The 15,408-nt window shown below is 49.9% G+C and overlaps 1 protein-coding gene across 3 annotated transcripts in view; it reads left to right on the top strand.

The window, feature by feature from the left end:
- The first annotated feature begins 7,526 nt into the window (after positions 1-7,526).
- The window catches only part of TMEM268 (transmembrane protein 268), a 29,039-nt gene continuing 21,157 nt past the window's right edge, over positions 7,527-15,408 (top strand). For 2 of the 3 annotated variants that reach the window (XR_009519811.2, XM_060014261.2), the window contains exons 1-2: positions 7,669-7,769; positions 11,007-11,193. Coding sequence is in view for 2 of the 3 variants with exons in the window: in XM_060014261.2 (XP_059870244.1) it covers positions 11,085-11,193 (109 nt within the window). In the remaining variant the exon portion in view is untranslated. Of the gene's footprint in view, positions 7,770-11,006; positions 11,194-15,408 lie in introns of all 3 variants that reach the window. The other variant, XM_060014260.2, reaches the window with a different exon arrangement.

The raw sequence follows: 15,408 nt of genomic DNA, 5'->3' as shown, positions 1-15,408 counted from the left end.
TAGGTCCCTTCACTTTTTGCAGAATAGCAATCATAGCTTCTTTGTACAAACTTATGGCCTATGCAAAGATTTTATCTTTTTACCTCACATTTCTTAGAAACTTAATGGGTATATGTTGTCTGTTTTCCTGTGCCTTTTCGCTCGAGTGGCATATTAGGAACACTGACTTTTTCTTTCTTAGATATAGTTTTGTTTTTTCTTTTAATTTTATGTCATAGCTTTATGTTGCAACTCTACTTGTTCAAAAGTTAGATCATGAAGGTTCCTTCCTATGACCTTAGATATAGTTTAAAAAAAAACAATTTTCTTAAGAAAGAAAGGGATTAAATTTTTTTTTTTTCCCTAACTCTTTCTTGAAGGTCAGGGGCTTTATCTATGAAAAAGTAGTAAATAGTTACTTGTAACCTATGTGAACAGCCAGCCTTAAAATAGTCCTTTCTGGCTAAGAGTTAGAACAGTGGGGACTAGTATTGGGCTGCTTTTGGTTTCTCTTATTTAAAATTACTAGATGATAGAATTCAAGAACTTGTTGCATGTCACTACTTGGTGTACTGATACTGTACGAATAATCATTTAAAAGTCAAGACTCTGTCATGCATATTTTTCCCCTCTGCTTCATCCTCTTTGATAATGCAAAATGCACTTTGACCCAGATGTTCTGCAGAATTTCACTAAGGAAATTAAATTAGCACATGTATCACACACATTCACATACATACTTAGAAAATATTCATGGTGCATATCTTAGCAGGAAGGAAATCACTTCCTTGGGTGATTTCACCCAACAACTGTTTTGAAAAACAGCAAGCAGGGGACTTCCCTGGTGGTCCAGTGGTTAAGAATCCACCTTCCAGGGCTTCCCTGGTGGCGCAGTGGTTGAGAGTCCGCCTGCCAATGCAGGGGACACGGGTTCGTGCCCCGGTCCGGGAGGATCCCACATGCTGCAGATCGGCTGGGCCTGTGAGCCATGGCCTCTGGACCTGCGCGTCCGGAGCCTGTGCTCCGCAATGGGAGAGGCCACAACAGTGAGAGGCCCGCATACCGCAAAAAAAAAAAAAAGAATCCACCTTCCAATGCAAGGGACAAGGGTTCAATCCCTGGTCAGGGAACTAAGATCCCACATGCCGCGGAGCAACACAGCCATTGCTCCGCAGCTACTGAGCCTGTGTGCTCTGGAGCCTGCTCGCCCTAATGAAGACTCATCGCAGCCAAAAAATTAAAAAAAAAAAAAAACCACACGCACACACAAAACAGCAAGCAACTAGTAGATCTGAAGTTTGCCTTTTATCTAGAGCACCCTGTCCTGGGGCAGCTTTGGACAGGTTATCAAGCGTGTTTCCTTCCTGGTGGGCTAAATGCTGAGTGCAGTACCTATAGTAACTTCACTCTAGCACTTAAGAATTAAATGCCCTCTGGACTTCCCTGGTGGCACAGTGGTTAAGAATCCGCTTGCCAATGCAGGGGACAGGTTCAAGCCCTGCTCTGGGAAGATCCCACGTGCCGCGGAGCTACTGAGCCTGCGCTCTAGAGCCTGCCTGCTACAACTACTGAAGCCCACGCTCCTGGAGCCCATGCTGTGCAGCAAGCGAAGCCACCACAACGAGAAGCCCACGCACCGCAAAGTAGAGTAGCCCCCGCTCGCCACAACTAGAGAAGGCCCGTGCAGCAACGAGGACCCAACGCAGCCAAAAATAAATTTATATTAAAAAAAAATGCCCTCTGACCCACTAGAAGCTGAAAGTCTTCCGCTGCAAGATAATTTCTCGTACGTAGAAACAATTGAAAGAAGGTTGTGCTGAAACTACGGGGGAATTAGAGGGCCTTTTAAAAAATTGTATCTTTTATGTGACTGAGGATGGGTGGATCTCAGGCCACTTCCGTCTCTAGTTGCTGTTCCCTCTCGCAGAATTCCTCATAAGAATTTTCTATACGAGCTTTTCCATTTTTTACTGTTCAGGCACTCCAGTTAGGCTTGCCATGCCATTGAAACTGCTTGCTCGCCAGGGTCAGCAATGATGACCTAGGTGGGGTCCAATCCTCTGCCTGCTTGACTTTCAGTATCATTGGACAGGGTTGGCTATTCCTTTTTGAGCCACCTTCTTAGCCTCCCTTCTGCAGCCGTGTGCTGCCTTGCCTCTCCAGTCTCTTGCTGGTTCCTCCGCATCTTTTCCTGTGGTTTTGTTCTTGTGTGTCTCTACGTCCCCATTTGAGACCATCTACATTTCATGGCTTTGATACCATCTCTATTGAAGACCCAAATTTGTATCTCTAACTGTTCTGAACTCTAGAATTCTCAGATTGTTTATTTGATATTTTCATTCAGTTATCTGGTAAGCATCTCGATCCTAATATGTCCCAAACTATACCTGGTTTTGTTAGGACTTTACTCTGGTATTGCTAAGTGTATCCAGACCACGGTCAGCAGTGTCCTTGACTTCTACCCACTGGATGCCAGTAGTACCCTGTCAGTTGTGACAACCAAAAATGTCCCCAGACATGGTCAAATGTCCCCTGGGGATCAAAACCACCCAGTTGACAACTACTGTTAAAGCAACAACAAAATTATTGAAAGTACCACACGATCCCTGGAACATTCTAGGTACTCAAAAATTGTGTCCTAATTTTCCAAAATTTGGTTCTCCTTTTCTCACCCTAATCATCCTTGATTATATGTCTAATAATAGCTCTTATTTGTTGGTATAGGATATACTCTGAAGTCTCAGTGGCTTAATGCAACAAAGATTTCTTACAATGTTTGATACATGTTGGGTGACCAAGGCAGCTGTTCTCCATGTGGTGATGCAGTGATTCAGATCACCTCCACTTTGTGGTTCTACCATTTTAGCACATGGTTCCCATGATTCCAGAGGCAAGGGAAGAAAAAGTTGGCAAACGTGCACCAGCTCGTCTGTGCTTACATCCTGAAATGAATGACATTTGTTCTCAGCTCATTGACCCTCGTGCATCACGTGAGCCAACCTAACTGCAAGGGAGGCTAAGAGATGAGGCAGATCCTGTGGTTATTTGGTGAGTAAAAAATCTCTGTTTTAATTGCAAACAGTAGCTTTCTCCATGCCAGCTAGTGACCACGTGCATTGTTCACGAGCAAGAATATTTTGAAAGGCATCTTTTTTCCCCAAGTAGTGGGTCTCAACAGTGGGTTTCAAATGTTCGGTAAACCATGTTGTAAACAAATGTGCTGTCATCTAGGCTTTGTTCTATTTATAGAGCACAGGCAGAGTAGATGTAGCACAGTTCTTCAGGGCCCTAGGATTTTCAGAGTGGTCAGTGAACATTGGCTTCAACTTCAAGTCACCAGCTGCATTAGCCCCTAATAAAAGAGACTGTCCTTTGAAGCCAGGCACTGACTCCTCTCTAGCTATGAAAGTCCTAGATGGCATCTTCTTCCAACATAAGACTGTTCTGTCTACATTGAAAACCTGTTGTTTAGTGTAGCCACCTTCGTTCATTATCTTAGCTGGATCTTCTGAGTAACTTGCTGCAGCTTCTACATCAACAATTACTGAATCATGGAGATGGCTTCCTTCCTTAAACCTCACGAACCAATCTCCACTAGCTTCAAACTTTTCTCTGCAGCTTCCTCACCTCTCTCAGCCTTCACAATTATACAGACTTAAGGCCTTGCCCTGGATTAGGCTTTGGTTTTAGGGAATATTGTGGCTGGTTTGATCTTCTTTTTGACCGCTAAAAACTTTCACCAGGGACTTCCCTGGCGGTCTAGTGGTTAGGACTCCGAGCTTCCACTGTAGGGGCCCCGGGATTGATCCCAGGTTGGGGAGCTAAGATTCCGCAAGCTGCACAGTGCAGCCAAAAATAAATAAAAATTTTAAAAAACCAAAGTATTTCTTCTGGTTTTGACCCAGTTTCCTGACAAATAGCATGTGACTTGTCTAACTCCCTGCACATCCCTGCCAAGGACAGTGGTGTGTCTAGGCCCAAGCTCTCGCGTGCATATCTTACAGGGGAGTACTCACTGTGTGATGTGACTCCCAGGATTTCGAATCAATGTAATGGAGCCAGGAGCAATGGAACGTACTGTGGGGCGTGCTTTTGGAAATACCCTTTAAGATGGCTCTAATTAGTGGCCAAGCCTAGATTTGAACCCAGGTCTGCCTGACTTTCCAGCCTGGGTTGCTGTATGATTCAGTTCAGTGTGTTCTATGGCAGTGTTTCAAGCAGTGTGTTTCTAAAAGAGAAAGTCAATGACTCTACAACTGGCAGACAGGTTCCAAAAAACAAGATCTAATTTTTGATCTTTGCCTTTTCACTTACTCATCCCATGGTTCTGAGGCTCTCTCCTGTCCTGTCTGCTGCCACACTTGAAGATTCTTCCAGGCCAGGAAGAAGTTCTTTCCCTCTTGCTTCACCAAGGTTGCCAGCTAATTGGCAGCTAACCCTCAGACATGGGCCTGTAACCCTTGCAAACATGACAGGACGAAGGGGCTAAATGCTGAGTAAGGGTGGCTTTGGCTGGGGTTTGTGGTTATTTGGATTTGTCTGTAGTTGAGGCCCTGATAATTTCATTCATAGCCATTCATTCACTAACTCAGATGTGTGTAACAATAGCTGGGGGCCAGCTCTGAGCATGGGCAGAAACAGCCCTGTGCCCCAAAGGTCTATTCTCCTCTTGGGAAAGGGGACACTGAACATTGACCATAGCGAGTGCTAGGTGTGGCCATAGGTTAAGGAAGAGTAACTATAAGGATGGGGGACTGGCCTGGGCTCAGGACAGGAGAGGGCTCCTAGAAGAAGGGCCCTTTCAGCTGAGACCTGAGAATGTGTCAGTTATCTGGGCAACGAGGTGAGGATGAGGTTTGAGGGTTACCTTCCAGAGGGAGAAGGATGGCAACCACTGAGAACTGGAAGTGAGAGAGAGCACAGGTGTAGGAGGAACGGGAGATGGTCTGTGCTCTTGGAGCTTAGGGTTTTCAGAGGTTGGGGGACAGCGGGTAAAGATGAGTACAGGATAGGCTGGGGGGTGGGGAGGGGCTAGGGCCTACCACAGAGAGCCTTGTGAATCCATCAAGATAGCGCCACTGAAGACTGCTTTCCAGTGGACTTTACTAGGTATTACTCACCTTTTGTCAGATTTCATTCATCTTTCTCCATTCTCCATGGAGCCCCCATTCCCTCACGCCATAGTGCTAGGCCTTGCCATTTACTGTATTTTCGGAGATGCAAAAGAATTGCCCAGAAATGCAGTTCACTTTTTTCTTTTTTTAAAATTTATATATGGCTGCATTGGGTCTTCGTTGCTGCACAAGGGCTTTCTCTAGTTGTGGCGAGCGGGGGCTACCCTTCGCTGCGGTGCGCGGGCTTCTTGCGAGCCACAACTACTGAGCCCTCGTGCCACAACTACTGAAGCCCGTGCGCCTAGAGGCCATGCTCCGCAACAAGAGAACCCACCACAACGAGAAGCCTGCAGTTCACTTTTACTCAGCACTTTCTGCTAAGCACTTCATCATCTCATTTAATTCTTAAAATCTCTCAGTTTAGCAGATATCCTTTTTTTTTTTTTTTTTTTTTTTTTTTTTTGCAGATATCCTTTTATAAATGAGGGAATTGAAACTCAGAGAGGGGAACTGGGCTGTGCAAGTTCACATACCAGTGAGTGGTGGAGCCTGGTCAGCCAGTTCCAAAGGTCCACGTCTTTTGCCTCCTTAGCAAAGGAGGCTGATGTGTCAACATTCAAGCTAGAGAGACAGGCAGTGAGAATGCAGAGTGAAGGTAGCTCAGCTGAAAGGGCAGGAGTGTGACATCTGGCTTCATGTAGGAGGTAGGCCTTGCTGGGGAGGCAGGATTTATTTATTTATTTATTATTAAAAAAAAATTTAAACCTATTTTAATTTATTTATTTTTGCTGTGTTGGGTCTTCGTTTCTGTGCGAGGGCCCTCTCCAGGTGTGGCAAGCGGGGGCCACTCTTCATCGCGGTGCGCGGGCCTCCCACTTTCGCGGCCTCTCTCGTTGCGGAGCACAGGCTCCAGACACGCAGGCTCAGCAGCTGTGGCTCACGGGCCTAGTTGCTCCGCGGCATGTGGGATCCTCCCAGACCAGGGCTTGAACCCGTGTCCCCTGCACTAGCAGGCAGACTCTCAACCACTGCGCCACCAGGGAAGCCAGGGAGGCAGAATTTAGATGGTCACCAGTTCACACACCTGTCCCAGGATCCCTTTCAACATCCACTCAGCAGGTGGGAGAACTCCAACAGCCCATGAATCTTGCTCCCATGCCCCCAGATTGTGTTTTGGGAAATTAGGCAAACTAAATAGAGATCTTGTGTGTCTTGCTCAGTGGTACCCAGAACAATGGCTGGCACTCGGCAGGCACTCGGTGTCGATCTTTTGATGAATAAATGAATAAACTAATTTTTAGTAGCCTGCTTCCTGGATGCTCACTTGTCTGATGAATGAGGATCCTGCCTGGGCAGCATCAGCTGCTTATTCCTCAATCACTGCTCTGCTCGTGTCCCCAAGCACTCCACCTCTGCCTCTGGCAGAGCATGAAGACAGCTATATCTGCCTAAATTAAAATTGCACCCATATTCTGACTCGGCAAGTCCACTTGTAGATAGGCAGCCTGTGGCATGTACCCGGCACTGTGGCTATGACCATCCCAGCAAGGCCTGTGAGCAAGAGTGGGAATTCCCCTTACATGTCCACGAGTGGAGAGAGGCAAAGGAAAGAAAGCCTTCCTATTACAATACATGGAGGTGTGTGCGCACCCCTTAAAAAGAAACCAGACAGAGAGGAGTGTTCTGGCATGAGGTGAATGCCAAGGAACTTTGCTGAATGAAAAAGCAGGGTGTCCAACAGAATAGAACAGGTTCCCTTTTGTGGAAATGCACAGTGTACACATCTGTCTATACCTTTCTATGGAAATGTACGCAAGGTTAGTGCTTTTCTCAGGGAAGGGGTTAGTTGTCACTGTAGACACCCCTGAAGTCTCGAGTGATGGTGCTGGGGGTGGCAGCCAACGTCTAGTGAGCGGCCATCATGTGTCCTGCAGTTGTGTACACTTCACACCAATTATCTGATTAGAGCTTTACACAATCCCATGAAACAGTATCATCTGTTGTTTACAGAAAACTAAGGCACAGAGAGGTTAAACACTATAGCGAAGATGACTTAAAAAATCGGAGACACCTGGCTTAGAGCTCAGGGAGCCTGATCCCCAAACCGATGCTGTTAACACAGTGCACATATAACTTTTCATTAAAAAACAAGTCCCTAAGAAATTTCTGGTCCAAATATTTCTTCATCCACCGGGTCCCGTGACTGTCAGACATGGGCTGGACCTCAGAGGCAAGCCGCTGCTCTCACGAAGGGGAGACGGAGGCTCCGAGGGGGGTTGGAACTCTTTCCGTCCGGGGCGCGGAGACCCCCCTCGCCCCCGCGCCCCAGAAGCGACGTGCGTGGTCGGCGAGCGCCGAGGCGCTTCCCGGCGTCCCGGGAGGGAGCCCGGCTTATGAAAGGCAGCTCCAAGCTCGGTTCCGAAGCGGGTCCGGGAGCCGGCTTCCCTCTGGGCCCCGAGGCGAGCCCGGCGGGCGGCTCCTCCCGGTGGGGTGACCGCGCGGGGCCGCCCCGGCCCGGGGGCGGGACCCGGGAGGGCGGCGCGCGGCGCGGGCGGCGGGCGGAGCGCGGGCAGAGGTGCCCCGAGGCTGCGGCGTTGTGGGGCGGCGGCGCCGCCCGACCTTCGGCATCCCCGGGACCCCCGGGCGGCGGTGAGGCGGCGACGGCGGCGCGGACGGGTGAGTGTGCGCGGGCCCGGGGCGCGCCCCCTGTGTTTGCGCGCGGGCCCGGGCGCGGGCGGCCGCGAGCCCTGATTTGAGGCGCGCGGGTCCCGTGCTGCCGCTGGGCTCCCGTGTCTTGGTCTGGGGTGGGCGCCGCGGGCCGCGTCCGCGTTCTTCCTGCGCCTTTGGGCCCCATTTCCCTCTGTCGTGCGTGGGAGCTGCTCTCGGGCGGCTCCTGGGAGCCGGTGGGCTTGGGACAGTGGGAGTGATTTCAGGGTGAGGGAGGCCCAGAGGCAGCAGACCCGGGAGGAGACTTGAGGGCAGAACCTGAAGCTAGACTCAGCTGCCCAAGGCCAAGGCCAGATGCGGCGGAGCATCCCTTGCCCGAATGAGCTCGGTTCCGTTGTGGCTCCATCCCCCACCTGGCTCCTTGACCTTGGAGAGTTCACTTTCGTTTCTGGGTCTTAATTTTCTCATGTGGAAAGTGGAGAGCTTGGAGCCATTGTCTCTCAAGGCTTTTCCACCGCAAAACGACTGTGACAGACCCTCTGTGGTCCCTTGTTGGGACTTTCCAGTTTAACAAAATGAAACCTGACTTGTGAAAACTGTAGGAGTCCCCTTCTCCCCCAACACACACGAAGGCACACATGCACACCCCTCAGTGAGGCACAGGGCCTCCTGGGGAAGCTGGGCACTCAGTGTCTGCAGAAATGGAGACCTTTGCTCAGCGGGACTTTTAGGATATCTTCCTTTGCAGAGGCTTGCCACTCAGCTCAAAAAGATGGATAACTGGAAGGTCTGGTTAAGTGGAATCAGCAGTGGGAGTTAAGGAAGCTGGGGAGTGGATGACCCGTTAGTTACAGGAACCTCAGGGCTGTGCTCGCTCCCTGGCTCTGACTCCACCCCTGGTGCCTCTCCCTCCCTCCCTTGTCCCCTAGGGCTAGTGCAGGGCTGAGTGGGGTGGCAGGTCAGGACACACTGATGGGTGATGGGTCAGCACCTGCCCTTGGCCAGTCTTGCCAACAGCCCTCGTGCCCTCTGCAGCCTCCAGGTTGGATGAGGAGCTGCAGGGTGAGTGCACAGGCTGCCCTGATTGGGCCCATCCTGGCCTCTGGTTTGTACCTCTCCCTACTTGGTAGCCCCTTCTCTTGCTCTACCTTTGCCAAGCCAGGAGCCTCTTTCCCTGCTCCAAGAAGCCTCCTGAAACACTCTTCCCTCATTCCAAGGCGCTGCCGGCTCCCTCTGACTGCCTTCTTTGGTCATTGTCTGTTTGTTATTTCTCTTTCTCTGAGTTTCTCTTTCCCACCAGATGGTGGTACCCAGCAGGGAGGGCTGAACAGGGACTTAAAATTTTATTTCTGGTTTTATAGTTTAGAAAGCACAGGGCCTGGCACTGGAAGGTTCTTAGGGAGTGTCTGTGGAGTAAAAATAATGATTGCTATATTCCTTTTTGCCCCGTGCTGCTCTCAAGTGATTCAGGTATGAATTCTTTAAACCCCACGACAGCCTCGTTACATTATTCCCATTTACATGTGTAGAAACTGAGGCAGGTACAAGTCACTTGCTCCAGGTCGTACGTGTGGGAAGTGGCAGGACTGTGCAGGTTGCTTTTATCCATTATGCTAAATGCCCTTCAGGTGAATGAATTCTCCTGGTTGGGACTTTGTGGAGGCTAATTGGGCCAACTGGGGTGCTGGGATTTCTTCTTCCCAAAGACAATGTCTAGTTGTGGGATTTTGCAGCTAATGAACCTTCCATGCAGTCTGGAAGGATGTCTGTGCAGCCCCAGCTTGTGGGTGGTCCCTCCTGCCTGGAGGAGGGAGGGTGGGCTCAAGGACCTTTCTGAGATTCCAGTACAGCTTCTCCGGGCAGCAGGTTCCTAGCTATGATGTCCCTGGGTTCCTGGTCTGGAAAATGGATCCAAAGATTCTGTTTGTCTCCTGGGCCTAGGATATAATCAGGTGAGGCAGCAAAGGGCCTCAGTTATTGCCAAGTGCAGGGCAGACATCCTTGGGCTGTTGTTGCTTTCATGCCTCTTGGGGGGTACGAGATAAGAAGGAGGAAGTAAGGGGTGATATGACTGACCTGTACTCAGTGATATTTGGGAGTGCCTGCTGTGCGCCAGGCTTGGGCTAGGTAAGGGGAGGTGGTCCCTGCCATCCCACAGCTTGGCAGCTCAGATGCCAACTGGAGCTTGTTACTAGATCACACCTGGGAAATGCAGTCTCCCTCTACCCAGTCTTTTTTTTTTTGTGGTATGCGGGCCTCTCACTGTTGTGGCCTCTCCCGTTGCGGAGCACAGGCTCCGGACGCGCAGGTCCAGCAGCCAAGGCTCACGGGCCCAGTCGCTCCGCGGCATGTGGGATCTTCCCAGACTGGGGCACAAACCCGTGTCCCCTGCATCGGCAGGCGGACTCTCAACCACTGCGCCACCAGGGAAGCCCGACCCAGTCTTTTTTAAGGCGGTTTAAGGAGGAGGCTCAACGATAGCCAGACCTGGGTGCTGAGGTTCAGGGGCATGGGCATGAGGGGCTTGTATTCTGAAGCTGGATAGCCTGGTCCATCTCCTGTCTCCACAGCTCCCAGCCATCCCACCTTGGGCAGGTCATGTTACATCTTTGACCCTGTTAAATGGGAGAAACCTGTGAGGAAATGGGCCTTATGATGAGCAGGGTACTGGATGCCATACTTATGTTTCCTTGTGTTACCCCCACAGCAGCTATGCCAGATAGGCCTCCCTGAACCCATTTTACAGATGAGGTCAAAACGGCTCAGGGAGTTAAGTACCTGACAGTGAATGTCCCAGAGCATGTGAGGGCTGAGTGAAGGTTCAAATCTAGGTCTTTTGGTGCTAAAATCCTTGCTCTTTTCTTTTCATAACATTCTGCTGCTTTGTATAAACACGGCTCCCCATGATGAATATACCTATCCTGTACTCAGTCAGGAAGCGAAATCCCAGATGCCTGGGAGTGGGGCCTGGTCAACTCGTGAGTTCTCTGTGGGTCCCTCGATGTGTCTGAGCTGGAGAAGGTCCCAGAGCAGAGGAGGTCTCAGCCAAGACCTTGAAGGGTTTCAGCCCTTGCCCCTCACTCCCTCTGAGAACGTTCCTCAGCACGATCAGCAAGTTCACAGTCCAAGGGAAGACTCTGGGTGGCTCTCACTGGTCTGGTGATGGCTTTGGCCTTGAGAGCCTGAGGAGCCTGGCCTGCCCAGGACCAGGCCTGAAGTTCTTTCTCGTGATGTTGTTTTCTGAAGGCAGGCGAAGCTGAGCTGGCTGCTCCAGGATGCACCACAGCTCTGAGAAGGGGAAGCAGAAATCCTGCTGGCTCTGCTATGGCGTGTGAACCGCAGATGGACCCCGGCGGGGCGGCTGGCCCCTTGCCCACCTCCTCCCCTGGGTGGAGCGCCCTGCCTGGCGGGAGCCCTCCTGGCTGGGGGCAAGGTAGGATCATGACCCTTAATTCCTTCCTCCCCATCCCCCCAGGATGCTGAACTGGACTCACATAGTATGATTGAGGGGAGGGGAGCGGAGGGGCACAAAAGTGTCTTTAGATAAGAGCGGGCATTTGGGGATGTGTTTCCAGGCCACTTTCTGTCATTTCTACCTCTTCTCTCTGTCACCAACTCCTTAGATTGCCCTCTGCCAGGATCCCTGCTGTAGCTTCCTAGCACCTTTCCTCCTTGCCTCTTCTGTTCTCTGCATGGTGTCTCAGAGAGATTTTTTAAAATGCACAGCCAACCAAATCGCTTTCTGTTTCAGTGTTTCCCATTAGGCTTAGCATGAAGATCTATCATTCTCCAGCTTGCCAGGCCTGCCTAAATGGCTCTTGCTGCCCCTGTTCTCTGTTCCTGCCATGCTGCCCTGCCCCAGGACCTTTGCACCTGCTGTCCCTGCTGTGTGTTATGCCCTTTCCCTGCCTCCTTTTCCCTGCTTAATTTCCATCCATCCTTCAGAGCTAAGTTCAGATATCCCTTCCATGGGGAATCCTCTCCTGATGGCCCAGCCTAAGCCGGGACCCTCTGATATATTCCTGTTTCTCCCTATAGCAATTACCAGTCTGTAATTAAATAATTACCTGTGTAATAAAGTGTTGAATGTCCAGTTTCCTCACTAGAATGTAAGCTCCACGAGTGCAGGGTCCCTGTTTTGCTTTGTTCATCACTGTGTCTATAGTACTTAGCACATGGCTTGGCCCATAGTATTATTATTTTTAAAATTTTATTATTATTTATTTTATTTATTTATTTTTCACGGCATTGGGCCTTTGTTGCTGTGTGCAGGCTTTCTCTAGTTGCGGTGAGCGGAGGCTACTCTTTGTTGCAGTGTGCGGCCTTCTCATTGCAGTGGCTTCTCTTGTTGCAGAGCACGGGTTTTCGGCACCCGGGCTTCAGGAGTTGTGGCTTACAGGTTCTGGAGCGCTGGCTCAGTAGTTGCGGCGCATGGACTTAGTTGCTCCGCGGCATGTGGGATCTTCCCAGACCAGGGCTCGAACCCGTGTCCCCTGCATTGGCAGGCGGATTTTTAACCACTGCACCACCAGGGAAGCCCTTTGCTCATAGTAGATGCTCAATAAGTATTTTGTTGACTGAATGAATGAGTGGCTGGGCATAGGCAAGGGGAGATGGCATTTTGCATTGTGGCTTGTTTCTTAGATGATTTAAAACTTAAAAACAAGGGTTCCTTTTATGACTACTGTTATTAGGAAAGCAGTTCACATACACACATACCAGTAGAATGAAATGGAATGGAATAATTTACCTTCAGCTCTTTGAAGATATAGCTCTACTGGTTTTTGGCAAGCCAGTTCTTGCCCCTTTATAGGAAATAGCTCCCTGTACACACACACACACACACACACACACACACACAATAGCTCCCTGTACACACACACACACACACACACACACACACACACACACACACACACACACACACAGTGGAGGACTTGCAGTTCTCACGTTGAGGAGCAGATGAGAGAGATTATTACCAAGAATCCAGGAACTCATGGTTTGAAAGGGAAACAGAGACACTATGAAAAGTCCTCACATTGCTCAGGCAAACACTGTCCTCATAGTGCAAAGAGCCAGGCTAGGGGAGTGGTTCACAACCTCCATGCCTGGGATCCAGCTCAGTGTGTGTTTTCTGCTCTGTGCTGTGCAGTGGAGGGCTAGTCTGAGGCTCCGCACAGCATGACTGCCTGCATTTTGTATGCTACCCTTTCTCCTCACTTCTTCTCTTCTTACTTTCATTTCCCCTGGTACCACCAGGCAAGCTGGTTCTCCTTTCCGAGGTTCAGTTTCCTTTTCCATTGTAATGGTTTTCCACCTTCTAGGAGTCTTGGAGGATTAAATGGAATCACGACTGTGAGCCTAAGTCCGTGCCTGGTGCATAGGATGGGATCAGTCCCTGGAAGCTATTCTTATCGCATTTTATTGTTCTATTTTATTTTGGTCTTGATCTTCTTTTTGTCTGTTTTCCCTCATTTGCTTATTTTTAAATCTAATTTTATCTTTTCATATTTTATTTTATGAAGCCACCTTAAATCCTTTCTGGAACAAGGTGTGGGAAGGTAAAAACCAACACAGCTCAACTGGTGTGCCTTTATGTTAACTTAGGAGCTTTGACAAGCTGGCTTTTAAATTATGACAACAGTAGCAGCCAGTCATTCAGTACCCATTTTGCACCAAGCGCTTAATTTTCATCATCTTAATTATTTGCAAAATCCTCCGCGGTGGATATAATCATCCTCTAAGGGGATGGCCAGGGTTAAATTGTTTCTTCAAGGTGCTCTGTTAGTGAGAGGCTGAGTTACCATTTGAACCCCAAAGCATCTAGCTTGTGCTTTCCCCACCTCATTTATACAGGAAGCATTTATTTAGTGCCTACTGTACACCTGGCACTGAACCCAGCTCAGGGGATTCAATGATGTGCAAAACCAATGTGGAAGTATATAGTCTGATGGAGACAGTGGACTTTAATCAAGTAATTGCATACACATGTGCTCATCTTTGATAAGCATAAAGGAGGAGAGCATGTAGTTATGGGCAGGTTTATCAGACAGATTTGATCTGCTATGAGTTTAGAATGTCAGGGAAGACTTCCTGGGCAAGGGATTAATGAGCTGGAACACAAATGATGACTTGGATATAACGGAGTGAGGCTAGGTGGATGTGTTCTAGGGAGAGAGCCGGAAGAGCATGCACAAAGGCCCTGGGGTGGGAGAGAACACTACACGTCCAAGGGGCTAAGGAGGCTGGGGTGGCAAGACACAGAGTGAGGCTGAGGCTTCAAGGTGAGCTTGGCAGGAGGCTAGTTCTTCGAAGGGCCAGGGGAGCTTGGTAAGGAGGTTGCTTTTTGCCAGAGGACTGGGAGGCTCTTGAAAGTTTTACTCAGAGAATTTGTATTAATCTGATCTGTGCTCTGGCTGCTGTGTGAATGCATCGTAAGAGGAAGAGCAGGTTGGAGAAACCAGTTAGGAGACTACGGCAGGGAGAGGTGAAGGGAGCCTGGCCTAGGGTTGTGGTGAAGATACCAAGGGGTGCACCGAGCTGGGAGAGATTTTGTTGGCCCAGGTGGCAGGGCCCAGGGATGGACGGGGTGAGGGGTTAGAGGAGCGTTTGGGTGGGCCAGGGATTCCCAGGAAGGTAGAGCTAGTCATTTTGCTTTAAGACTCAGGGATTAACCCCGAGCTGGGCCCTGAGCCAGCAGGTAACATGTTCATGGTTTAATCCCTTCAGTCCTGCCTCCTTTTCTGAGCAACAGCTACAGAAAACGTGCTGAAATATTCAGCTCCCAGCCCTGCGTGGCTGAACGCTGGGATCCTAGAATCTCAGGGCTGGACTACCCTGCAGCAGCTGCCCTGGCTGCTCTCTGGTGGCTCCCTGGGCCTCATACGTGATGGAAGGAGATCTCGGTCCTTCTGTTCAGAGTTTCTCTACTCAGAAGGGAAGTTGGTTTGGCTTCTTTCTGCTGCCCTTCCTCCCTGGACCCGAGGGGATTTCACTGTAGCTGGCCTCCCTCGGGTCTCCTGGTCTGGCTTCATTGCAGCCCTGCAGGGCATCCTCGAATAAATTTGATAGCCATTGTGACAAGCCTGAGATGATGTGTGTTTTTGAGGTATGACTTCACTCGATATATGCTTTTAAAATGTTGAGCGAGTGCAGAGACACGGGGGAGGGCTTGCCCGTAAGTCAGCGGATTAGTTTTCTGTGACTGTTGTAACAGGTGCCACTAACAGTGGTTTAGCAAATGCAGTTCTTCTCTTACAGTTCTGTAGGTTAGAAGTCTGACACTGGCCAGACTGTCGGCTCACAACCTGACAGCCCTGGTCAGCAAGGCTGCATTCCTTTAGGAAGCTCCAGCGGAGAATCTGTTTCCTTTTCTTTTCCAGCATCTAAAGGCCACCCACAGTCCTTGGCTGCTGAAGCCTTCCGCCATTTTTTTTTTAATTTTATATTTATTTATTTACTTGGCTGCGTCGGGTTTTAGTTGTGGCGTGCGGGCGGCACACGGGCTTCTCTCTAGTCGTGGCGCGCAGGCTCTAGAGCACTTGGGCTTAGTTGCCCCGTGGCATGTGGGATCTTAGTTCCCCGACCAGGGATCGAACCCGCGTCCCCTGCATTGGAAGGCGGATTCTTAACTATTGGACCACCAGGG

Source organism: Delphinus delphis, chromosome 6, assembly GCF_949987515.2.
Source record: "Delphinus delphis chromosome 6, mDelDel1.2, whole genome shotgun sequence".
NCBI lineage: Eukaryota > Metazoa > Chordata > Mammalia > Artiodactyla > Delphinidae > Delphinus > Delphinus delphis.
This window is presented reverse-complemented; position numbering and strand designations above follow the sequence as displayed.